Raw genomic sequence first — 26,855 nt, forward strand, 5'->3', positions numbered from 1 at the left:
CGGCCAGCATAACATTAGCAAAGTGCAAAAATACATTCATGCAGTCAACTTTTAAAGAATGATCAAATGAAGGCTAACTAAATCATTACAATATAATGGCCCCTTTAACACTCTTTTGTAATACCTAATACTGAAAAATGTGTGTTTTTTCAAAGAATATTTCTTATCACAGAAAGAAGTGTAAGTGATATTCTTACAGTTTTAACTTTTTAACTGAATTAAAAAACTTAAGATCTTAGTTTTGTCCCTCTCTAGTGCCACCTACTGATAAGCAGACAATTAATGGATGCTCCATGATCCTTAAATAGAGAACCTCTGCAGCTGTCCATGGTGCTGGAATCCTAACACAGGCAGATCTGAAGTTTAGTGTTTTCCTTCTACCCCCCCTCAGCTCTGTATTGAGCTCCTACAGCGTCGACGCACAGCCGTGGTGGGCCGGTCCGTCCAATCAGCTGTCGCTCTGACTCTGTCGTACGATGTTCTCGCGTGTTCTGTTCACGATGGCTTGTTTTCATCATCTTTTTTTTCTTAGCTCCTCCAGCAGCTTGATCTCTCAGTCGCTGCGAGAGGAATAAAGGTGCGCATGTTTTTTAAAAAAATGGACTGCGCACTTTCCTCGCGGGCCTTTAAGCCGTCGGCTTTGAAAACATCATCTTCCTGCTGATGCTCGACACAGATGTTGGAGCGAGCAGCGCTTTTGTCAGAGGAGGAGCGCGGTGCCATGCATCGTGCTGGTTTTGCATTTTTACGCATCCATCCAGCCTCTGCCTCCTCTGATCAAACGGCGTCACATGCTGCTGAAAAGCACTTTAACGCTCCAGATAAAATGTGTTTGGGCAAATGCGGCAGCCTGCAGGATTTGGATCAGCGCTGGAGGCCGGCATGCCCCCATCGGAGCGCGTTTTTATAACGCTTATTTCCTGAATTCTGGTACTTAACATCAATTTAAAGGTAAGCAGAGACTTCTGTGTTAAACTGTTTTCTAATGCAAAGTATATTGACGCTATGGACTCCATGTTTACGTGGTTTCTCTCTTTTTTTGTTGATTTCTCTGATCATCAAAACCTTATTTATAGCTTCCACATACCACAAATCAAAGATCTTTGTGTTTACATTATAAGAAACTTAACTGCTGTTTAAGCTTCTCAGTATGTGAAGTCACAGATGGATGAAAGTCTAAGGGCATCTTTCTGAATTCCTGTCCTGTCTCTCCAGACATGGCCATGGATGGTGAGAGCAGCCTGTCTCGGCAGATGGAGAGTGTGGAGAGGAGCGTGGTGTTCCTCAGGCAGGAGCACCTCACCATGCTCCATGGCCTCCACCTAGAGATCCTGTCCCTGCAGAAACGGTGCACAGGTGAGGGGCCACACTGCTGCTGTCTCAGTGACACTCTTTGACCTATGGACAGTGAAGGTGTAGACTGTGAATGTGTCACCGTGATACCTGATTACTCAGCTTGGTTTGTTTAGTCTAGAAAATGTCAAACAAAGTCTAGAGAGACTCTTCAAAGTGTGTTACATTTAAAGAGTCTCTAGGCTCTTTAACATTCACATTTTTACAATCACAATTTTCTCATATATTAAAAGACATGAACAATTATATTGATTAGTCTTACATTTTGTGTTGAAAACAGAGATTTGATGGACTCGCAATTAAGTGAATGATCCTTTAATCCTCTTGCTCCTGTTTTAAGCTACTTATTAATCAACAATGACCTCTCCCACTGACCCTTTACCCTCACAGGAAGGAGATTTTGAATGTCAGGCTTGTTGGATTTAATTCTTTGAATTTATTTGAATCGTTATTTAACATTATAGTAATCAATATAGCCTGATCAATCAGTGTTCTGATTCTAGTAAAAGGGGAGTAAAATTTGTGTGATTTCACTTTCCACACTTTGTGTGATTTCACAAAGATGCTTTTGTGACTCTCCAAAGAACCCCCCTCTCTCTCTCTCGGTGTGTGTGTGTGCGTGTATAGTCCTCATTGTTCAATTAATGTGTGTCTGCACCATCAGTCAGTGTCAGACAATGGCTTCATGGTGATGTCATACAACAGTTCCTGTAGATTACATCATTTCCTGTTAGAGCCCTAATGGATATGCCTTCCATTTAATCAAGCATGCAACCACCTATGAGCGTGCACACACACACACAGGCATTACCATTCTTGTCTAGGATCTCATTTAATTTATTCCTGGGAGGGAGTTTTCTCCTCCCAATATGATTCAAACCACAACACAAACCTGAACCTGTTAATAATTCTACCAAAAATGCCACACAAAGTAAATAGACACAGACACATCATTCAATACATCCTCAGAAAGATGCCTGCAAACATATCTATCATGGATAATCCATGGATCGTATAGCTTTGGTAATCCATGGGAAGAGGATTGTGGTGCACAATACAAGAGGGTGGGGGTGGGGGTGTCAAATGGAGGAAAAGATGGCTCAGAGCCAGTGTGACCCCACCACCACCACCACCACCACCACACACACACACATTTTTGTAACTGCTGCACATCTGTGTGGCAGAGGCACCACCAGAGTATTTTGTCCTCTTTGTCTCCACTGAACGTGCACATGGTGGCTGACATGATGTGTAGTGTTCAGTCCATGTGCCTCGCCACAAGCAAAGAAGACAGTATTTAGTCAGACCTTCAGAAAGAAGGTAGATTGTTTGGTAAAAACAAACTATTATTTTCTCAGTGGTAACAAACATACATATATTTCTCACATCTTAGTCACCTGCCTGCAGCAGCTAGAGTCAGTTTGTTTCTGTTTCGAATTTCCCACTGTTCTTGTTGGTTTCTGTAGGATTGCATACTCAGGGGCGGTATTACACCACTTCAAACACCCAAAACACATGCGCACACAAACACACACATACACCATATTCTCTTTTTGCTGAGCACCTCTACAGCTCTTGTGCCAGAGTGGCAAATCTGTTTAGAACATTTTCAGGCAGTTGTGTGTAATTAATAATGTAATCACTTCAGCACTCATATAGATGTCTTTCATGAACTTTTTACAAGCACATATAACTTGGATCAGCTGGTGTAGAAATATTTTTAAAAAGGTTGCTTGAGCACTGAATAATGGATGTAAGGCTAGGTAGGCTCATGCAGTTTGCAGGTATGATCTGTGTTTGCTGCCAGCTGACTAATATGTCGCTTGGAAGGGTACTGCAAGGTTGAGCTGACGATGTCGCCGTGCATATTAGTTCTTCCTTTGTGGCGCTGACCTCTCTCATTATCGTGAACTCCTGGAGTTTCCTCATCAGCATAAACACACTTTATGCTTCTGTTCCCTTGAACTACGAGCTAAAAAATCAATTTCCATCTTTCACTCTGATACAATGTGTTTATTGTGTAATCAGTCACTGCAGTGTGTGTTTGCCCTTCAAGTTATCTTAGCAACATTCAAGGTTGAGTCGATGAAATGAAAACCTTCAATGCTCAGTTAGGCTGCAGATAAGCCTGAGCTACAAAGCATTACACACACTGGATGTTGCGGAGTGCCTCATTTTCATTGTTTAAATGCAGTTAAATGAACTTCATAATTGCTTTTGGCAATGGCAAATGAAGAAGATAACTCTAAGTGTTACATTTGTGCATGTTTCGCCGTCACAGTTCAGTACTATAAACCTACAATTAGAAAGGTGGTCTTTGTGGAGCTGCCTGCCTGGTCTTCCTTCCTGCCTCCCTTCTTTCCTTTTCTACTGTCTCTTTTCCTCCCCTCTCCTCCCCCTCTGTCTTCTCTTCATGCCAGCTGCATGGGTGGGCGTGTTATGCTGACTGCAGAGGGAAGGAGAAAGGGTGTGACAGAGAGAGCCAGAGGAGAAGGAAAGGGATAACTGCAACATGTGATGCTCTGATAAACATTTTTTTAATTCATTGCTCATAATTTGTCAGACAAATCCAATAACATTCTTTAATATATTCATCAACACTACTTAAGACAGTCAGAGTTTTACTAAACATTTGTGTGTGTGGAAAATGAGTCTACAAATGGTCTCATCTTCTAATAGCTAACTCCTCCTCCTCCTGGGAAAATGAACTAAATCTCGTCACTTTGTTGTAGTGAGAGCTGAAAAAGCTGAATGTGGAGATTTTCCTGCTGCAGTCAGGTCACTCTGAATGACCGTTGAGATGAGTGACATACTAGACACGACAGCAGGCTGCCCACCCACACACACCCACTCCAGAGACCGCTTAAATACTGTATCTCCCAACACCACTGATAACCAGACTGATGCATTATCTCCTCACAAGGATACACCTTAATGAGATAAAAAAAAACATCTAAAAATACCATAATCACACCATGGCCACATCCTGCAGTGCAAAAAAAGAATAGAAATGTACAATAATACAATGATGTGATTGAAATAGTTTTGTAGCCCAGATGTCAGACAGACAGTGTCCGCTGCCTCTAATCTGTCTGGTGTTAATGGCAGAAGTGAATCCATCCGCTAATGCAAGACATAAAAGCCATCTACTAGAATTCATACAGGGCCCAGGGCCACACTAAAATACACAGAGGGCGCAAAAGAACAGCTGGATTTCCCTGCAAGCAAAGTTACATTTATAATGAAGTTTACTCACGATGAGCACCATGGCTCAGATAAGTCATGTTTACATCCAGTCTGTGGATTTTTCTGAGTAACTAGATCATGATGTCTGGAAAAAGTTCTTAATCAGTCTGTCTGTTTCCATACATCAGGTGTTTTGTTAAATGTGTCACAGCTAAAAGCTTTATGGGTCGCATTGCCAGTAGTTTTTTTATATAAATACATATTGATTTCAGTGAGGAATGCTAACTGTGCTAATACATCTATATAGCCACAGCAATAAGAGTTTATTTTCCTCCAGACTGGAGCAGGACATCATCGACCATGTCTCTGGCACACAGTCTTTGATGTAAAGTTTCAGATTTTGTGTCATACATTATGCATGAGTGTGCTGGAAATGTGCAGGAAACTGCAGTGAGCATCTGTTATGTTAACTAGCATCTGCAGACAGAAAATGTCAGCACCCAGCCTTAATAAGCATCTACTTCTAACACTATGATTTCTTACTCTTTAACGCCTCTGGTTTTGGTTTCTCTTGTGTTTTTCAGAGTTGACAAGTGAGCTGAAGGTGAAGCCTCCAGGCAGGAGCCAGATAGGTATGTTAAAAAGACTTCAATGCTTTCATCCACTCGCTTCATACACCAGTGTCTGACGGCTTCTGTGTTTTATTTTTGTTTTCTTTCTTTGCTTTGGAGGCACAAGACAGATTTGTGTTTACATTGTGTGTAAGCCAATCGACCATCTCTCGATCTCTGTCCAACCACCCCCACCCTCCACCCCCAGAGACAGATCCCTGTCAGGCACCCTCCTCCCTTTTCTCATGCAGGCCTCCCTATCACTCTCTCACATCATCTCCTTACCCACAGGGAAGGGAAAGTCTCTGATGAACCACGTACAGACCAGATCATGTGTGAAAATATCTGTGTTTTCCTATATGTGTTTATTAGTTTCCTCACACACATGGACTTCTTGTGTGAAAAGAGGCTAATACAGCAGCATCTGAATTAGACACAGACCAAAGAAAGGGCAGTCAAAAGGCTGTATAAATATGTGTGTGCTCAGACTAAAGTTGGGGGTGGGGGGTTGTGCTTGGCTGCATTACTCAGCCATTAGATCCCATCTCCTTTTCTAGGTTCTCCCCCGATCCATCAATACAGCACAGCCCTCTATTCTCCTCCCACCCTGACAAATTGATCCATCCTTTTTTTTTCCTTCTCCTGCTCTCATTTTTCCTCAACGTCCCGGTGGGGGTGTCCACTTACAGGCTGCTGAGAATGAGAGAGAGAGAGAGATGTAGAGGAGAGCAAGAGGTGGAAGGAGGAGAGGTAGAGGTAGAGAGAGAGAGAGAGTGCTTAAAGGAAGGCGGCAGAATGTGGCTGGCTGCAGACATGGAGGAGGAGAGAGGGGTTTAGAAGGAAATAAAGATCACATTAGGTAGTCTATAGTTAGCATATGAGCTCCACATGGGTGTGGTGATGGGCGACGGAAAACCTGATACATATCATGGTGGAGTGAGGAGTAGAAATAAATGGGTATTATATGAAGATAAACATGATATTTGAGCTTTTGTTAACATATAAAGTAGCCTTATATACTGAAGCCTTCTTTAGACATTCACCTCAAGGTCTAAGCTCTGTGTGTAGAAGGGTCAGTGCCAGCCTCTGTGGGTGTAATCCCCTTCCCCTCTGAGTTCAGCTCAGTCAGCCCGGAGGTAACAGCACTGACTCAGGGCTTTTCATCCATACAGCTCTCACTGGGGACTTTCACTGGAATGAAAGAGCACAAAGGTTGTCTACAGAGGCAAATAAAAGAAAGCAGGATACTGTGTTAAACCTGACCTTGGCAGAGAGGGTCATGTGGAGAGAAGGCCTCAGGTAGTAATTTGTAGCTCTGCTGGAACTGATGCTCTACTACTACTACTACTGTTTGAATGAAACAAATAGCTTTTTGTAAAGGCTAAACAGGAGCATCACACAGCACAGTGTAATGAAACACAAATTACAAACCCTTTATTCTAATTGACAGAAATCTGAAGTAACATGAATCTATAAATACTAAAATACATTTTAAATGAGTGCATGCAGCTGCCTGGATCACCATATTGCTTTCTGGCTCACAGACTGCCCTCGTTTCCTTTCAGATTGTCCTGTTAGCCACTTTCATGGGATCAACAGCCCACCAATCTCTGCAAACTCTGAGCGGTGCATCTGTGGTCATATGTGCAGAGGATTAGAGTTGTTGTGACTAAACAAGAGCCTAGTTCCACTTAGAATGGGATGATATTTTGTGGAAAGAGCATTCTGGTTATTCTACTCATGAAATGTTACATGAACATGACGAAGAGATTTTATAATGCTACCACACAGACAAGGAGACAAGTGGAGAGAGTAGTTGCCTGATCTTCATATGTACTATGTGTGTATGATGTGAATTACTTTCTGTGGTATCACTAATCTATATACAGAATGTAGCATGTTGTATGCAAACACAGTTTTATGGGTCTACAGTTGAAGAATGTGATTTTAAAACTCTTTCTGAACTCTGTCAGAATTGCAGGAAGAAGAGGAGATCCTGGAGGCCCACTGCCAGGAGATGGAAACCCGTCTGTCTGAGCAGGAGTGCACCATAGGAGAGATTCGTAAGGAGCTGACTCACAAAGGGGCTCTGGTTGGAGCCCTCAGAGCCAATCTCAAGGAAAAGGAGCGCCATTTCCTGGAGGAGCTTAAACGCCGCAGCCACTGTTCAACTGTCCTCAACACGGAGCTGCAGAAGCAAACGGAGGCGGCAGCATACCTCTCCTTCCAGCTGCATGCTGCCCGGCAGAAGCTGCACCAGCAGCGGATGCAGCAGAGGCAGGGACTCCTCGCCAGAGCCAACAGTCAGGGAACCCAGTACGGCGCCGAGCAAAACTCTGTTTCTCCGCAGATGCTATCAGGAGCCTCCCCTTCCTCTCCTGTGGTTAAACCTAAGCGTAAGAGTGTCAGGGCTTCCATGAGGGTGGAGCGCGCTCGAGAGTGTGTGCCAATAGAGAAAGTGTTGGGTCCTGCAGAGCCCACTGCAATGCCGGATCCTGCTCTCTTCCTCCACCCTCGAAGGCACAGAGCCCGCGCCAGGCACACTGTGGCACAAAGACAGCCTCCACTGGGTCTGGAGAAGGAGGATGAGGAGGAAGGAGGAGGAGAGGGGCCGGTGGAGGCCCAGGATGAAGCTGCCAGACTGGTGTCTTCTGCAGCAGCTCCCCCTGCTGCTGAGACGAAGGCAGAGTAGCAACTACTGTGACATCAGCTTGATCGCTGTATGATCATCTTCTGTCAGACTGTTAATGCTGTTGTTCTGCACCTTGATTGATACTGAGTTTTAGCTATTAAATTATATTACTCTTACAATAGACACGTTTTTTAAAATGGACTTTGATATAACCTTAGATAACCTGCAAAGTGAAAGTCATTAAGTGTCACTTTAAGTCTTAGAAATTAGGTTGAATCTGTTTACACTGCTGTCAAATGCTCTTTAAATTGCGGGGCTTTATTTTAAAGTAACCCCCCCTCTTTGGTTAACAGCAATGGTGACCCTGGCAGAGGTCATTTTATGTAGACTATAGACCCAGTTGTGTGACCTAACCAACTGTGACCTTTCAAGGCCGACCATAAATCACTCCCTCCCTTTTGGTCAAACGTTGGTGTGGCCTCAGACAGCTGAAAATACCTGGAGTGACAGGCAGCACTGAGGATTTATTGACCACAAAGAGTTACATTTCCCATGACCGGACAGCTGCACTGGTTATATAGTTTACCCCTAAATGACAGAAAATACTTACACTAACCCAAAACCACAACAACAGAGCAGAGCTATTGAACTAGTGTAGAGGTGAACTTCTGTCCCTTCCAGTGGACCACCATGCTCCACATTATAAGATGGGATATGGTCCACTTAAAGGGGCGGGACTATGCCTTTTCATGGCTCTATTGTAACCTATACCTAAAGATCATTAACCCTTTATTTACCTACTTCTCATTATTGATCTCAGACTGTAGTCCATAGTACAACTTTGAATATCACAAAGATACATACACATACAAATACTTTGTTAGTTGAAGAGAAGAAGGACTTATTATTAAACTGTGTCTTTAAAGATGACAGAAATTTGCTTTTTTACCAACCCTGTTCAGACAGTGTTGTCTGTGTCTGAGGCACTGCTGTGTGCTGCTCTTCCCGTGTTGTGCCACATTCAGGTGATAATCAGTTCAATCTGACCTGTTGGACCATGTGTTTTACTCAGGTTTGTGTTTTGCATACAGATGACTGCTGTACTTTACAAAGTGTATTTGAGGCTGTTTTGTTGGGGGGTTTTTTCACCTCAGGAAAAATGGACAAACGAGAACATGACAGGTTTTTGGTGTGTCGTCACCTGAATTTGCTTTGTTTTTACACATTTCTTTGTAGCTGTGTCTAAATGCACACAAACATAGTGACTATACTGTGAATGAAATGAAAGGCAGCGTGTGTCTTCTGTGATCAAAATACACGTGTGTGGTGACCCCTAGTGTTAAGAGAAGCAAACAGCATGAAGAAAGAAGTAAGAGTTTCATCAACACTTTCACTGACTATATTTTTAATGCCCCACTCTAATTACTGCCTTATAACAGAAGAAATGTCTACACAAAGAAGAAGCAAGATCACAAAATTTCTTTACATCATTTTCTTTTGGCATTTTGCATATAAAGGTTTCCTGTAGGTGTCTTGACCCGAGTCAGGACAGTCAGTATCTTCTGACTCGAGCCTTCCTGTAGGTCTGAATTTAAGTGTAATGAGTTGCTGTTTAGACATTTAGCGTTACGTTTTAGGACTATATCACGAAAGAAAGCAATATATCATTATATTTATATATTATTAGTAGATCGTGTCAGCAGCAAGGAGGCAAGGAGACTTGATGCGTTAAAGTAGATTTTATGATGATTAAACTTTGTATTTTGTAATTGTAATTATTTTTCTGAACTGTTTGATGCGTTGTTTCATTTCACAGTTTTAGTTTTTGTGATTAATTCTTAGGCTTCAGTTCAATGGATGCATATCCAAGCTGAGGATTCACTGGCGTGCTGCATGTGAAGCAGCATTAAGCCAACAGGCATTTTATTAATGCCGCCTGAGACTGTCTGGATGAACCTGAACTTTTTTTTTTCTTTTTAGGCAAAAATGCAAATGTGACAAGGGTGTTCACTCGACTCTTAGCTTGTAAGCCATCGGCATGACTGTGTGCACTATTCTTCTTGGAGTTTTATGAGACAGTCAGTGATAAAAGTGCAAAGCTGTCTTGTTTTTCCCCAACAGGAACTCTAGACTGTTACACTCCATCCATCATCAACATCCTGCATCTCAGAGTTTTATTCTAGGTGACTTATTGCAAATCCTGGCTGCTGTAAGCATCATTGCTGCAGTATAGCTTACTCAGAGATGAACAACTTGTCTGCTTGGATGGAAAATGTTAATGAGCCAAAGAGGCCCCCCCACTAAAAATGAGCATAAAAGCAAGCGGTGTAACGCCTTAACAGAGATGTTATTTCAGCTGAAGCGAGTAATCTCCTCCACCTGGTTTCTTTTTACAATATATCTAACATCACACAAACAAAATGTCTTCCATCTTCTCTCTGTATTTATAACAGTCATGATAAATGCCAGCTGCAGCTTTTGTCCTGGTTGATGTCAGACATTTCTCTGGACTGTATGTGGCATCTTTTTTTTGACATGTTTTGTGGTTTCTAGCAATAATGCTCTGTGGTACCCAACATGAAATACAGAGAGGTGTTGCTCGGGCTTTGTTTGTTTGTTTATTGTTTTTTTTTTTTAGGTCCATAGGTGAGCCTATATGTTATTGACTGATTACCGCATATACTGTGTTAGCTTCCCACAGTGATCTGCTACTGTACACATAACTGGAATAAAATGCAGAATTGTCTAGTCTGGTGTTCTTCTGTTGCTTTTTGTACAATTTTGTACAACAAAGGAGAGATTTATCAAACTGACCTCTGCTTTTGGTACTGATGAAACGTTTGTATTGCTTGGTAATCACTGTTTTAAATTTTAAACCTGTGCAGAAAGAAAACTCAGAGGAGTTTGTGAAGACTGTATGTCGCATGTGGCTTTCCGTAGAGCCACGCTGAGTGGGTGGGGAAGTGCAACGCAAAGGCAAAGAGGTCAAGAGGAGGGGAGGAGAAACCACGTGTGATCACCACCATGTACAGCTCTGTCCTTCCTCAGTAGACTGTTTTTGTAAGCTTGTACCCTTCGCATGTAGCCAGCTAGCCTGTGTTAGCCTGAGAAGTACATTTTTTTGTATTTTATTAGTAAGACTCACATATTCAAGCAAACTGCTGGAGGATTTCTGTCACCACACTGACTGCCGACCATGGTGAGCAAGACCGATGACATCCCGGCGTCAGTGCCTAACTGTAATCCGGTTGATCTTGCGGATGAAGCCGGGAATGAAGCCCAGGACATCAAAGAAACCAGCAAGACAGGTCTGAAGGATTCCTGCGGCTGTGGTGAGACTGAAGCACAATGACTTCCTTCTATATCCTATCACACCACGCAGAAAGAATGAGATGACAATACTCAGTTACAAAAGTCCTTCATGCACCTTTATATGCAGCTGTTTTCAGTGTGGTTCATTGAATGATCGGCAGGCTGTGTCACGGGTTAAGATACATCAAATCTGGTGACATTAACCATTGATGAGATTTAAAAGTCCTCAGACCCAAGGTGGTACTTTGCTGCTCCTCCTACTGTCAACATCTCATTGATAGCATCTGTAAGTTTGCAGGGTCTTGCACTACACCAGAAAGCTGCTAATACCGTTACTCGTCTGTGACATTAGCAGGCTAGCAGCTACCTCAGGCTCAGTTCCATTTCTACATATATAGGTCACAGCCATTTGCATGGACTTCAACCCGATATTGCAATTGAGACAAGCTAACCTATACTAGACTAGCCGGCATGCTAGCATTGACGTTGGGTTCTTCATTCAGTATGCAGCGACTTAGCTAACAGGCTAATCGGCTAACTAGCAAACAGTGGCTTGTGTGTCTGTCGGTGTTCCTTTTCGTGCTTCAAAACCGAACAATCACTGAAAACTATTTTTTCCGGTTATGGTATGAAGCGACTGTGTGGTACACGATTTGATCAGTTTGCACAACGCAGCAGCTGCTGTTGAGCAAGCCCCCCACTGACGCACATGTTCGGTAACAGCATGTCAGAGGGACTGACTGAAGGTCACCTTCAGTGGAGCTTCTCATTGCCCGCATGAACGCAGGGGGGCGTATACACGATTTCAGGTTTACCGAGGAGTATATATATTTAATATCCTATGTATCAGATGTTTAGCTCATTATAATGCTGTCAAAGGTGCTCACTAAGTGATGCGTGGTGGTTGAGTCGCTCTGCGGTCAGTGGTAACACTCTAACGGGCCCCCTCCTCCCCCGCAGGGGATGATCAGATCGAGTGTTCCTTCTCGACCTGGAACCGGAAGCAGGCGGTAGTTGGGGAAAAAAAGTCATGATGGTGCATGCACAGTGAAAGGGGAAGGTTACGCTAATAATACATGAAGAGCAGTGTTAGCGGGTGAGTACCCGGTGAAATAAAAGTTGTTGTGGCGACTCGCGGTGAAGCAGCAGCGCCGTGTGAACGGACACAAAGACTGTCCGCCGGTGAAAAGTTGTAAAGCTCCTGAAGTCAGCGCAGCCTTTAATCTGTGTATCACATGTGGGACCTTGAATTGTCGGAGCTGCTCTCATTTCATAGGAACACAGTGGTGACAGCGTGTCTCCCGGCTCTACCTGTCAAGGACTGAGCTGGTGTCGCTTTGCGCACGAAGAGCGTTGGTAGTTGTATTTTATTTGCTGAGGTTATAAAGGTGTTTTTGTATGTGTTGCCCTGTGTGTTAGTTATTCTGCACGCTGCGGCATTAGATCCCCAATTGGTGTCGACACAAACTTAACATTGACAAAAACAATAAGCAGATATTATATAATATGCCACTTAGCTCACCAGGTGGCCAAGCTGGACTATCTTCTGTTTCCATCTGCTCAGTTTGTGAGCATTAACAGCTTATTTTTTTCAGTGTGAGAGCTTTAGTCTTGAATTGTTGGTTGGAGAAACATGTTGTATCACACTGCTCTTTGGGAACCTGTGTCTGCATGTAAATATCCACAAAGTGTTTTCCATTGTCCAGTTACCCTGGTTGTAACAGGACATACTAGCAGCACATGTTGGAGCAGGCAGATAGAGGCAGATAGAGGTGAGGGTCATTGTCCAGTGATTTTAAGGAGCTCATTGCCCCCATGGGGTAAAATGTGGCCCGGGTTATCAGGGGAATCACAGACACCCTGGCACGATTCTCATCTGGCTCAGTGACAACACTTAATTGATTATTTACTGTGTTGGAGTTGGACCCATCGTATAAAAGAACATCCATGTCTTTGAGTTGTTGTTTTTCATCATGTGAATACATTTTACTATCAAAGAAGAAAACTGTGGCTATCCTTAAGAAGGTAAGTTGGACAAATGTGGAAAAACATCAACAAAGAATAGGTATAAAATCATGGCATCCTGCATTTTATAGTTGAGAATTATTATTCATTGCTGCCAAATAGTACACGACTTTCACTTAATGAAGATGAACCTTACATTTAATTTTTGCATGCATGATGTATGTCAGAGTTTGTCTGTCCAACAGGGGGATGCCACCATGTAAGCAGTTGCAGAGAGGCCTTGTGTGGTGGTGGTGGTGGTAGTGGTTGTTGTTTTCAGGGTTGTCTGGCTGGTTAATGTTGCCATGGTAGCAGCCATGGTCCCTGTGTCAAGGGCTGCAGAATGGATAAATAGCTGGCTGCTTCACTTGAAGTGGGCTGGTGAAAAAACTAGAAAATGCTTCTTTCTAAATTATACATTATCTGAAAGAGGAGCACGTAAATGGCCAACCTGGCCTTGCAGTCTGAGCTGCATTACCTGGTGATTCTTTGTGTCTGGTTTTTACTCTCTTCATCTGATGTGTGTCCTTGCTTCGTTGATTTCTTACCTGGATTGAACTGAGGGCTTTTAGTTGGCAACCTTCCAGTGATGAATGTGTGATTGTGTCAGGTCAGACGAACGTTCACCCCTCTGCTAATGAGCCTCTCAGATCAGATTTGTCATTTTGTGTGTAGTTGTTATTACTGCTTCCAGTTTCAACTGTAATGGTTTAATTTGTACCCATTGAGGCAAAGCTGCAAAACATGGATGGATATTTGCTTTAGGAGAGGTAAAGTTATGTCACAATAATATAGGTAGAGGGGTGAATTTGGTCCACATACATAAGAAAATTGGCAGATAATTAAAAAAAAAAAACTTTTTAGCAAGTGAAGCAAAATAAAGCTCTACCATTAGAAATGTGACCACTTTTTATTGAGAGCGAGTGAAATACCTTTCTTTTAATCGACTTCCAGAAAGGGCAGCAAGAAGTAAATATTATTCTCTCTCTCTGTGTCATTTCCTTTTAAAGCAATAGCAGACATGTTTACTCTTAAAGGACGTTCTCAATTCTTATTTTCCTCACTTCCACTGTCCTGCCCTTACTGTGGAGTGAAAGGGGTCAGTTTCACAATACTACAATAGTCTGCTGGAATGGCTTGTCCATCACACTGTGGCCCTCATGGCATGTATCCCTCTCTGAGTTGATAGATGCTGCTTGCTTCAAACTTCATCTGACTTATTTTCTATTTGTCATCAGACACAAATTCCACACCATTAAACAATCAACCATTGTTCATCACAGGCAGTCCAATAAGTCTGCTGGCACACTGCCAGCAGTTTGTTTACTTGTTTGAAGAATGAGCCAATAATGTGAGCAGGACTGCAACTGACAGTTATGGTCATTTAATCTGTTTGTTTTTTTAAAGTAACTGCTTATAAGACATCAGGAAATGGCTAAAATGTCATGAATTGTTTTGTATTTTTAGAACATAATGTCATATCATCTCCAGAGCAGCAGAGCAGCATGTTCTTCAAGAAGCTTTAACCGTTGTATGTGTAGCTCTGTTTCTTGTAAGATAATTTGGTGATACAGTTGGATTAAAAGACTAATGCATTGTTTCTGCACTACCACTGAAAACACGGCTGCACTGAAATGCTTGACACCAAGCTCTCACTTCTTTCTAACATTATTAACTTGCATGAGCAGTGTGGAGCTGTTGTATTTGTTATTCAGAGCGTGGCCTGTCCCTTCTCCCTTCTGTGCCTTCTTCCACCCCCCTTGTCCCTCACCCATCGAGTGCAGTGTTCATTCCCACCTGACCTGGGGTCGTGGTCCAGTTATGGAGCCTCGTCCCATTCCCTCTCCTCTGAACGGGGCCCCCCCCACCCCCCTCATCAGTAACCCTGACGCTAGCTGTGTTGCCCTTGACATTGAGCAAGGACACATTGTCTGGCAGCAGTGGTGTTCCGGTGAGAGAAAACAGTTGTCTGACATCAGCATAGTCAGCCCTGCTCATTTTATTTCTGGTTTAGTTTTTTTATGCCCTGAAAATAAGGAAACTCTGGAGGTGTCTCATCTTGAGGGCTCAGTTGCAGCTGTTGTATTTGCCACAATGTGAGTGTAACCAATAATTCCCTCTTATGAATGCTGAAATTCTTTTCATTCAATCCCTCAAGACCTCCTGGCTAAACTTCCTAAAGTGTTGCAACAGTGTTGGTCTCAGCAGGTTGGTGTTGAGTTGGATATTGGAACCTTTCTTCATCAGCTGGTTACTCATTGTCTGATATAATCATTTGGTATAGTTGCAGATTTTTAACTTGTCTAGCTCTTTCACTTCAGTTCTGTAGCACATGTTTATTTATTTGTGTCATTCATACATATTTTATGGCATTATCTGTTAAAACAATATGGGACAGCGGTGGATTAAGAGAGAGAGGTGGAAACTAGGGTTGGGCGATATTGGCAAAAAAATTAATCATGATTAATTGTGGCATTTAGCCGATAACGATTAATTTGACAATTAATTGATGACAATTGCACTTCCATGTTTTTGATTCTAAATCACCACATTGTTCTGAATTGATACAAATCATCAGTCAAGTTAACTCCTTCATTCTAACAGGTTAAGCTGGTAAGTAGTGATTAGGCACAAACCAGCCATGTTTGAAATGTGTATTGGTAACAAATGCACAAACTGTTTCAAAATAATAATGAAGCAAACGTTTAAAGTAACTTTGTCCTTCAAATGTTGTTATCTTAAGTCACAGTGCAGCATATCAACATTAAACAGGACAAATAAGTTCAGAAAAGTCACATCAGTCATTATTAAAGTTAAAAAAAAAAAATCTGTCTGTGCAAATTAACCTGTGACTGGACTATGTCGCACACTAGTGCATATTTTCACTCAGACTGTAGAACAGCAGCAGAAAAAACATGACAAACAAACCGGACAATTCCACGTTTAAATGTGTGTCCATGCAAATCAACCTGCATCACGTTCTTCCAGCGCTTAGTTTGGTCGTAAGGAGCATGATGACTACGTATTGCGGATTCTCGAGTGGAATTCTTTCCAATATCTGCTGGAGGAGACTTCGCCGTTGTAATGTTTCCTATTTTAAATAAAGATCGGGAGGCAGCTTCTCCAGTCGGAGTTCATTCCTTTGATCTTTGCAAACATCCAGTTGCTATGGCAACAACCAATGCTCCACGCTTCAATTAATGCATGTCGCGTATGCATGTGCGGCACTATTATACTACAGCTGTAGCCGGCCTCGTTGCGCTTTCTTCGACGAATAATTGCACATGATACGATTTTGCACAAGCCTAGTGGAAACCAGAAACAGAGCTGAGCAAAGTTGGTGACTATTGGACTTAGGTAATTAGTTGGACACACGCATAACTCTGTGTGTGTTGCCTTTGTACAGCAACAAACAAAGCTGCTGTAATACTGCTACAGTGCATACTCTGAAAGAAGACGCCAGCTTCTGTAATCAGAGCCTGGCCTTAAACAGGCTAGGTGACAGCTTATGTCAGTGATGGATCATATCTTTTTCTTCCTGCCAAAGATGAGATGCAAAATGTGGTTGACTAGTTTACTTGTTATAGTCAAATGTGTGTCTGTATTTAAAAGGCCTGTTGTAACTGATGAAATGTTTTGTGTTGCAGGGCACAGTGCAGGTACAACCATGGTGAATGGTGATGGGGCTCACGAGCACTCAGAAGATGCAGAGTCAAAGCAGGATAGGAATGGTGACGTGGACGGAGGGGAGGAGTCTAATGAGCAGGAAGTGATAGTGATCCAGGACACAGGCTTTACTGTTAAGATCCAGGCACCAGGAACAGAGCCATTTGACCTGCAGGTGAGGGTTTGCTACTTTCACAGGTAGCACTTTATTCAGCTGCAATTAAACTGGCAACAACCAGAACACTTATTGAAATGAACGAGCTAATCAGTGCTAATTTTGTGTCCATCAGGTCTCCCCCCAAGAAATGGTGCAAGAAATCCATCAGGTCCTGATGGACCGTGAGGACACCTGCCACCGCACCTGCTTCTCTCTGCAGCTGGATGGAAATGTGCTGGACAACTTTGCAGAGCTCAAGTCCATTGAGGGTCTGCAGGAGGGCTCCCTGCTCAAAGTGGTGGAAGGTTAGAATCTCTTTGGTTTGTCTAACCTGAGGAGCCTTCGGTGCCATCAGTGTCTCACCTCCCTGAAAACAGCGTGACTTAACACCAGGTACACTACTAGTTTTACTGTAACCACTCACTGTCAGTCATTCATGTTCCCTACAGAGCCCTACACAGTTCGTGAAGCTCGCATCCATGTGCGTCACATCAGAGACCTGCTGAAAAGCCTGGACCCCTCTGATGCCTACAACGGAGTGGACTGTAACTCCCTCTCTTTCCTCAGCATCTTCACTGATGGAGACCTTGGAGGTATGATGCTAATGACTTGCTGCCTTCACCAGTCTGTTAAAGTTATGTAGATATATATATCTAATGTTAACGTTTTCACAGCTTGATGGAGATAGAGCAACATTTCTCTCATGTGTTCATTTGGCCCTGTATGTGCAGGACAGTACAAACTTTAACCTTACTCCTTCCTTGTTGCTGCAGATAGTGGTAAGCGAAAGAAAAGGGGAAATGAGCTGGAGCAAATAGACTGCACCCCTCCAGAGCACATTTTGCCCAGCAGCAAAGAGCGCCCACTGGTGCCCCTCCAGCCACAGAACAAGGACTGGAAGGTGAGGAACAGTCTGAGCTTTAGCTGTTTTCCGGTTTTACATAATATTTTATGTTCGTTCTTGTCTTGACATGTCTTGACCTACTCAACAGCCTATGCAGTGCCTGAAGGTCCTGACGATGAGCGGCTGGAACCCTCCACCTGGAAACAGGAAGATGCACGGCGACCTCATGTACCTGTACATTGTGACTGTGGAGGAGCGCCACGTCAGCGTCACTGCCTCTACACGCGGCTTCTACCTCAACCAGTCAGTCAACTCTCTATTATTATGAATTTGATACAGTCACTGCAGAGTGTATGAAAGCAGTCAGGCAGTTATGACTCACATGCACGTAGCAGAATTGTGTTTTTTTTCCTTGAACAGTTTCCTGTTGGTCAAAATGGTTTTTAGGTTTAGCAGTTTTTTTTAGTTAGAAAGTGTTCTTACCAAAGATTTGACCGCAGTCATATGTTTCTGTGTTTTAGACATATTAAAGAGACAATACTCCTGAAAATGCTATTTTCTTTAGTTGTCGTTTTGTCTTCAGTTTAAATTGTGAGTAATTATGGGCATGTTTGTTTCAGATCCACTACCTACACCTTCAACCCCAAACCAGCAAATCCCAGCTTCCTGAGCCATTCTCTGGTGGAGCTGCTGAGTCAGATTAGCCCCACCTTCAAGAAGAACTTTACTGCCCTGCAGAAGAAAAGGTGAGTAGAGTTTGCTGGGTTTCTTCGACTCTGAATGTGGATCTGCTTACAAGAAGAATATAATAAACAATATTTGTAGCTAAACTGCAATGAAAATTATGCTTTTTTCACTGCAGAGTCCAGAGACACCCTTTTGAGAGGATAGCTACACCTTTCCAGGTGTATAGCTGGACTGCCCCGCAGGTAGACCATGCAATGGACTGTGTTCGAGCTGAGGATGCCTACACCTCCCGGCTGGGTTATGAGGAACACATACCTGGACAGGTGGGTGCCAAGAGCACATCATATAGATAAGTAATACATTGTCACAGCATTAACATGTTTTTATGTCACTTCAGACCAGAGATTGGAACGAGGAGCTGCAGACCACCAGAGAGCTTCCCCGGAAGAACCTGCCTGAGCGCCTGCTGAGGGAGAGGGCAATATTCAAGGTACTTTCAGGCTGTTTTTGTGCGGTTGTATGTTGGTGTATTGTGCCATTCCAAATGCTAAATTGAATCCAGATGAGGCTGACTCACTGAAAGTCGTGACTTGCTCTGAATCACTTGATAGCCATGCGATGCAGCCTTAATGTCCTGAATTCCTTGCAGCTTCAGGATATTTTTCCATCCTCACTTTTTAACTCACTGGTCTTTTGTAATTCTAAATCCTTAAATCTGTTAAAAAGTTGGTAGAATATTTTAAGTGTCCAGATCTCTGCTTGTGAGGGGGAAAATGGGAGCTCCAAATCTACACACAAGATGTCACACTACACTTGACATTAACCTGTGACCTGATGTATCTTTTATTTTGGGCCAATTTGTAGTTGACACATATACAATAAAAGGAAGTTGGTAAAATATCAAAGTTTCCCTTCAGAACCCTACACTCTTACTCAAACTTACGATCCGTTAAATCACTAATACGTCCTTGTTTTTCTCCTGTAGGTTCACAGTGACTTTGCGGCTGCTGCTACACGAGGCGCCATGGCTGTTATTGATGGCAACGTAATGGCCATTAATCCTGGTGAAGAAACACGCATGCAGATGTTCATCTGGAACAACATCTTTTTCAGTTTGGGCTTCGATGTGCGGGACCACTATCGAGAGCTGGGTGGAGATGCGGCTGCCCATGCTGCACCCACGAATGACTTAAATGGAGTACGAGCTTACGGGGCGGTGGATGTAGAGGGGCTCTACACTCTGGGAACAGTAGTGGTGGACTACAGAGGTTACCGTGTCACAGCACAGTCCATCATCCCAGGCATCCTGGAGCGTGAGCAGGAGCAGAGTGTCATTTACGGATCCATAGACTTTGGAAAGACAGTTGTGTCTCACAGCAAGTACCTGGAGCTGCTGGATAAGACGAGCCGGCCACTAAAGGTCAGTAACACAATTATTGTATCGACCTGTGAGTGTCTATTCAGGTATATTTATTACCTCGCCAACACATTGTTTTTATACACTGTTAATTTCAGATCCAGCGTCACAACGTGCTGAATGAGAAGAACGACACCGTGGAGCTCTGTTCCTCTGTTGAATGTAAAGGCATTATTGGAAATGATGGCAGGCATTATATTTTGGACCTGCTTCGTACCTTTCCTCCTGACCTCAACTTTCTGCCTGTGGATGGAGAGGAGCTGCCGCCGGAGAGCAAGCGCCAAGGCTTCCCTCGCCAGCACCGCCATCGTCTGGCTTGTCTGCGCCAGGAGCTCATTGAGGCATTTGTTGAGCACAGGTGGGTGTTGCACTGTACAGAGTATGTATGTCAGTATGTATGTCAGCTTGTATTGACATGAACATGATCTTTTTTTTAATGTGTCCCTCCAGATATCTTCTCTTCATGAAGATGGCAGCGCTACAGCTCATGCAGCAGAAGGCAAACAAGGACTCAAACAAGACTGATACCCTCTCTATCACAGACACCTCAGAAACACCCACAGAGAGCAATGCTGATGCAGATCAGACACAGACCACTGCTACAGATTCTTCTAATGCAACAGATAGCACAAGCCAGACAGACAACAGCACCTCTGCTGCCTCCCAGACGGCCGCTGACGGTGACGAAAATTCAGTGAACCCTGTGACAAACGGGCCTCTAGCCCCAGCAGCCACTCAGAACGGAGAATGCAAGAACCCATTGGAGGGTAAGGAGCTTGAGGAAAATATTCCAGGATTAGCTCAGGCCAAAGAGCTGGCGGAGACCTTAGTTGCCGAAGACGGATCTGGTATTGGTACGTTCTGAAATGCCCCCAAGAAGCACGGCCAGGACAGTGCAGGGAGAGCTGCTCTGGTGGATATCTGCATAAAAACAAAGGGAAATGTAAATATTCGTTATTACTGACTTCACAGTATTATTGGAGCAGTAGAGCATCTGATGGTTGTAGTGGCTTCTTTCAACCAGACCAGCTGTCCCTGTTCAGTCCTCAGCCTGCAGAGGGCTTAGAGTGTTGGATCCCAATCAACCCATCTGATCCCTTTTCTGAAGGACTTGACCCAATAAATGGAATAATCGGTTGCTGTGGCCCTAAATCCAGATGTGTTGTGGAATGCAAAAATAATCTTATGTTCAGTGATTTGTGTGCTACTCAATTGATCCTGATCGGAATAATATGCTTGTTAAACAGACTAATCTGTTGTGTTTGTAGTCAACTGGTGGTGGGTTCTTAGCTAAGGCTATGTCTGCAGTTTTTGAATCCCGAATGTTGAGGAAATACAAGAGATCTGTTTGGATGTGTGTGACATCCAGCAGTTTGTTTGCACAGATCTGTCACATGTATGCATTGTGGACTTCAGGTGAACGAGAAAAGTAGTGTGCAGCTGTCATCTAGTGGTGAGTTGGCAGATTGCAGCCAACTGAATAGCCTTTCTTTCCTCACCTAAAAGTCCCTGTCTACAGTTAGTATTTCATTTGTCCATTCCAGGCTACTGTAGAAACATGGCAAGGTTTGATGTTACATACAATCTAAAAAGAGCAGAGAGGATAAAGTGCTGGCTTACTGTGGACATACAGCCTCTCATAACAGAGACATGTCATGTGTCTGTCTACATTGTTTCACACATTTTTTTTCTTAAATTTGGCCCCAAAAACAAACAGATCCTAAAAGCCGTGAAGTGGTCCTCAATGCCTGCAAGGCAGTTGGCTCCATCAGCAACACATCTTTTGATATTCGCTTCAACCCAGATATCTTCTCTCCAGGTAAGCATGGCTGGAATAATTTGTCTGTATTATGTAACATCATATTATCGTGTTATATTAGAGTATTCTGACATTTCTTCATAAGACAATATAAGTAAACAAGAGTGACCCTGTGTGTGTGTGTTATTATTGAACCAGGAGTGCGTTTCCCAGACGACAGCGTAGATGATGTCCAGAAGCAGAAGCAGCTACTCAAAGATGCTGCTGGCTTCCTGGTGTCCTGTCAGATCCCGTCACTGGTCGGTCACAGATACAGCCCCTACATGAACATGAATCATGTTGCTGTGTGTCTGAGTTTAAACCCACGTATCTGTGTGTGGTTTGTAACCAGGTTAAAGACTGTTTGGACCACAGCGCTCTGCCCATGGATGGGGCCACCCTAACAGAGGCCTTGCATCAGAGAGGCATCAATATTCGCTATTTGGGCACAGTTCTGGAGTTTGTGGACAAGACCCCTGCTAAAGCCCAGCTAGAGCACGTCTATGTGAGTCCTTTGACCTGAAAACACTCACTCTGCATCCTTATGCACAGCTATACTCACATTTCTTATTCCCTGTACCTTAGAGAATAGGAGTCAGTGAGCTGATCACCAGATGTGCAAAACATATCTTCAAGACATACCTGCAGGTTTGTGTCTTCAAAATACATTCATGTTTAAGTTCCCCACGGGGATTAATAAAGTTAATATCTATTTATCTATTTAAGACAAGCTTGTATTTACTTTAATCAATGTTTCACATATTATACAGGGTGTAGAGTTGTCTGCCCTCTCTGCTGCTGTTAGCCACTTCCTAAACTGCTTCCTGAGCTCCTTTCCCGACGCTGTCGCCCACCTGCCTGCTGATGAACTGGTGTCACGCCGTAAAAGCCGTAAACGGCGCAATAGAGTACCTGGTGGTGGAGACAACACGGCATGGGCCAGCCTGACGCCCAGCGAGCTGTGGAAGAACATTGCCTCAGAGGCTCAGAGCTACTATCACTGCACCATACAGTGGTGAGGGCTCCATCTGATCATGTGAAACAAATGTGACTTTATTCATGTGTTTTTAGGCTGTTGTGGGATTATTAAGTATTGATAATCCTATCTTTTTTTTAATGTGCAGTGAAAGTGTCGACCAAGTGGTGGAGAAATACGGCCTTCAGAAAACCACTCTGCTCCGAGAAATTTCAGTCAAAACTGGTATCCAGGTAACAGATGCTGATGCTTATAGTGAAGACATAACCCTTTAATAAGTGGCCATTACAATGTTTCCATTCTATAAAAAACGAATATTTCTTTTTTAGATCCTGATTAAGGAATATAACTTTGACAGCCGCCACAAACCTGCCTTCACAGAGGAGGACATCCTGAATATTTTCCCTGTTGTGAAGCATGTGAACCCCAAAGCCTCCGACGCCTTCCACTTCTTCCAGAGTGGACAGGCCAAAGTGCAGCAAGGTGATTCTGAGATGTTTAACATATGGATCCAAACATTTTCAGTAGTATTTTTTTATTAGTTTTATACTACTTAGAGCGTAAATGTTCAAATGCTTTGCAGTTTTTTAAGCTCTGTGTTGATTTTCTTTCCAGGTTTTCTGAAGGAGGGCTGTGAGCTGATCAACGAGGCTCTTAACCTCTTCAATAATGTGTACGGCGCAATGCACGTTGAGATCTGCGCCTGCCTGCGCTTGCTGGCACGCCTTAATTACATCATGGGAGACCACCCTGAGGTCAAACTCTGTCATTTACTTTTGTATAAGTGTTTTATGAGTTAGTGCTTCTAAATAAATGATGAATGTGTGTCTACCTGCAGGCTCTCAGCAACCAGCAGAAAGCTGTTCTGATGAGTGAACGAGTCCTTGGCATCGAGCACCCCAACACAATTCAGGAATATGTAAGTTGTCAAGCCTAATGTTGAAGTTTATTTATTTAAATATGCTGTAAATTCAAACTGTTAAGTTTGTTGTTTCCTTTGCTTTCCAGATGCACTTGGCTTTGTACTGCTTTGCAAATGGCCAGCTTTCCACTGCCCTGAAGCTGCTGTATCGCGCCCGTTACCTCATGCTGTTGGTGTGTGGGGAGGACCACCCAGAGATGGCACTACTAGACGTGAGTGCAGCCTTTTTCTATATGTACAAAAGCTTAAATACACTAATTAAGTCTATTAAAATCCTATCTCCTTGGCCTTCATAGAGTAATATTGGTCTGGTGCTACATGGAGTCATGGAGTATGATTTATCTCTGAGATTCCTGGAGAACGCCTTAACCATCAACACAAAGTACCACGGATCCCGGTCCCTCAAAGTGGCCCTCAGGTAGTGACAAATTAATGATTCATTTATATGCAGCAAGTTTTAGCCCTGTCTTGAGGATTTATATTATTATTTTTCAGCCATCATTTGGTTGCGAGAGTTTACGAGAGCAAGGCTGAGTTCCGCTCTGCACTACAGCACGAGAAGGAGGGTTACACCATTTACAAGAACCAGGTAGGCACTGCAGGGAGATCAGACACACTTCTCTTTATAGGTTGGGATAAAGTGATGTTGTAAATTTCTTTGTTCGCCTCAGATGGGTGAGGCACACGAGAAGACCAAGGAGAGCTCAGAGTATCTGAAGTACCTCACCCAGCAGGCTGTCGCTCTGCAGAGAACCATGAATGAGATCTACAAGAACGGCTCCAATGCCAGCATCATGCCCCTCAAGGTGAGCACTCAGTTTTTCTGTGCCTCTGTCCTTCACAAAACATTCAGCACTGATGTTCTTTACTTTGTTCTTGTTTTCCAGTTCACTGCTCCCAGTATGGCGAGTGTCCTGGAGCAGCTCAACATCATTAACGGCATCATCTTTATACCTCTCAGGTATAATCTGAAGGAGTACTGCTGCATTATGTTAAATGGATGAAAGGGTTCATGAGACCCTGAACACTTCCATGCGGTTGTATGAGGTGTTCAGGGTCATTCTGTTATCTACAGATGATGACCATACAGTACATCATCACTTCAAAGAAATGATCTATTTTAATAGATCAGAGGCATGGGTTACAATAGCACCTTGATAAGATGATAACTATGGGACTAGATGCCTTAATCATTTCTTTCTGTGGGAAGCCATGTTGATTATTGTTGTCGTTGTCTCTTTAGCCAAAAGGATCTGGAGAACCTGAAGGCAGAGGTGCAGAGGCGGCAGCAGCTGCAGGAGCTGGGAAAGAGCGAGGAGCCCACTGAGGACACCCCACTGGAACTAGAAGACAAAATTCCCATTGATTAATGATGCAACAACCCTCAACACAGCAACTTTCTGCTATGGGGGGAGGGGAAGAGCGGTGGTGACGGTGGAAGTCACAAGGCCTGTGGACCTGAGAACCAAGCAGTCTAAATCAGCATTGAATTAAACAGGGGGAGGGAGGGGTCAGGGCGCTCCAGAGGAGAAAGATTTAAATGCTGTATGACAGGATTACTGAGCAGGAGTTTCCTACGATAAAGGAAGTAAAGAGAAAGTAAAAACGACATAAAATCAATGTAACGTGCAATCTGAAAAATCCCCAGCAGGAGAACCTGGTGATGAAGTCACTGGAGTCATGGCTGCTTAGAAATATATTTAAGAAAGAGTGGTTGTAGCTGAGGGAAAGAGACCAAGAAAGACCATGACATTGTATACCAGAGCCTTATCCACTGTACCATAATTTCCAAACCACACTTCTTCTCATCCCAGCAGTGTTAGCCCAGGACCACATTTTACCCTGCCATCACCTAAAGAGCCTCGAATACCCCCCCCCCGGCATGTAGCCACCTCCCCCTCCTCAATGGTGCTCTAAATAAAACTGCACCTACCCTGTCCAAGAACTCAGGGGTACTTTCTACTGTGCACTAAGATCAGACTACAGTCACTAAATTTGAGATTTTGCAAGTGGAGCTTCAGAATGTAAATTCCCCTTTTAGTGGCTTGTTTGAGCCACTTTGCAGCAATCGTGCATCATTCTAACATCCTCACAAGTTCATTCATTCTTATCATTTGTACCTATGACATCCCAGGTGGGTGCCTGCTGTGTCCCATGTTTCTGGTTTCTCAGATCAAGCAAACAGTTGTGAGATTTCACCACAGTTTGATTTCATTTGCTTTGTTATTTTTGTCTTTTTTTTAGTACATAAAATGGATTTTTTGTAGAAGTGCACAGGAGAATTAAGAAGGTATTTTATGCCTGTTGATCATCAGTGAATTTAAGCCATGTCTGTTTTATAGAAAATGTATAGAAGTGGAAAGAAGTTGTATAAATCTCTATCGGGTTTAGACAGGTACTTGATTGATGTTAATGGAAAATACATATTTGAAAAACGTCCACATTTAAGCAGTAAGGTATTCTATCTATATATACTACTTGTGTTCAATCCTCTATTTTTACACACTGAAAGAAAATACGTGCATGTGTGTTTGACAGTTTGTGTGTGTGTGTGTGTGTGTCTTTGTGTAGACTGACGGAACATCTGTCTGCCATGGCTGTCGCTGCTTTTTTCTGCTGCATAGAGGCTAAGCAATCATTGGCTTCCAAATTGTTTTATACTTACTACATGTAGGGACGCCTCTTTTCTTAAAACATTCATGGCCATCAATGTTGTAAATCTGCTCATGTGTGAAATTAACTCCACCATTGGTCAAGTAGTGACAGATTTATTGTAGCTTGGTGTTTTTTTTTTGTTATTTTTGTTTGTTTGTTTCCCATTAATTATCATGTCATCTTTTCATTTGTATGTGAGATAAAATACCAGCCAGGAGTGAGCAGTGTGAGTGCACTTTCTCGTGCTGTGTGTTAACACATTCACAGCACCACCAAAAGTGGACAAAAAGAAGGGCTGCTTCAAAGTGATGTACCAAAAAAAAAAAAAGACTGATAAAGGTTTGTGCGCCTGTACACATGCAATGTATCCCTCATGGCAATTTGTTACTTAATTGTTGCCGTGTGTGTAGACCTATGTGATTAAAGCAATAGAGAGATGAGGGTTGGAGCTGGTTATGCAGTTTTTACTCGGCACAAGACGTTTCCTGATTGTGCTCCTAAAAACAAAAACAAAAAGATGCCACAACATCCATAGCAGAGCATGGTGTGTATGTGCCTATTTATGCTTCTGAATGGAATCAGGGTGAGAATTAGTAAAAACTTGACAATTTATAAAGATGATATATTCCTCCTGA

At 43.1% G+C, this 26,855-nt stretch overlaps 2 protein-coding genes across 4 annotated transcripts; both read left to right on the forward strand.

Annotated features, from left to right (window-relative positions):
* Window positions 1-541: 541 nt before the first annotated feature.
* ccdc92ba (coiled-coil domain containing 92Ba) lies at window positions 542-10,341 on the forward strand. Its single transcript, XM_028419976.1, has 4 exons — window positions 542-951; window positions 1,216-1,356; window positions 5,124-5,171; window positions 7,124-10,341. The coding sequence occupies exons 2-4, from the start codon at window positions 1,218-1,220 to the stop codon at window positions 7,840-7,842; spliced, it is 906 nt and encodes a 301-aa protein (XP_028275777.1). The 5' UTR covers window positions 542-951; window positions 1,216-1,217; the 3' UTR covers window positions 7,843-10,341.
* Window positions 10,342-10,772: 431 nt separating this feature from the next.
* Window positions 10,773-26,855, forward strand: cluha (CLUH binding protein of NUMT mRNA a). Of its 3 annotated transcripts, none has more exons than XM_028419140.1 (27): window positions 10,773-11,114; window positions 16,746-16,939; window positions 17,055-17,226; window positions 17,371-17,514; window positions 17,695-17,822; window positions 17,914-18,068; window positions 18,386-18,511; window positions 18,628-18,775; window positions 18,850-18,942; window positions 19,438-19,872; window positions 19,968-20,227; window positions 20,320-20,723; window positions 21,587-21,688; window positions 21,827-21,927; window positions 22,020-22,172; window positions 22,253-22,315; window positions 22,438-22,682; window positions 22,792-22,876; window positions 22,973-23,126; window positions 23,259-23,398; window positions 23,482-23,562; window positions 23,652-23,777; window positions 23,862-23,983; window positions 24,061-24,154; window positions 24,237-24,371; window positions 24,453-24,526; window positions 24,809-26,855. In XM_028419140.1, the coding sequence occupies exons 1-27, from the start codon at window positions 10,979-10,981 to the stop codon at window positions 24,933-24,935; spliced, it is 4,197 nt and encodes a 1,398-aa protein (XP_028274941.1). In that variant the 5' UTR covers window positions 10,773-10,978; the 3' UTR covers window positions 24,936-26,855. The 3 variants fall into 3 exon arrangements, with proteins under 3 accessions (XP_028274941.1, XP_028274942.1, XP_028274943.1); XM_028419141.1 differs by having other exon boundaries at window positions 20,320-20,636; XM_028419142.1 differs by lacking the exon at window positions 10,773-11,114 and adding an exon at window positions 12,103-12,190.

The sequence above is a fragment of the Parambassis ranga genome, chromosome 13 (genome assembly GCF_900634625.1).
Source record: "Parambassis ranga chromosome 13, fParRan2.1, whole genome shotgun sequence".
In the NCBI taxonomy this organism is placed as follows: Eukaryota; Metazoa; Chordata; class Actinopteri; family Ambassidae; genus Parambassis; species Parambassis ranga.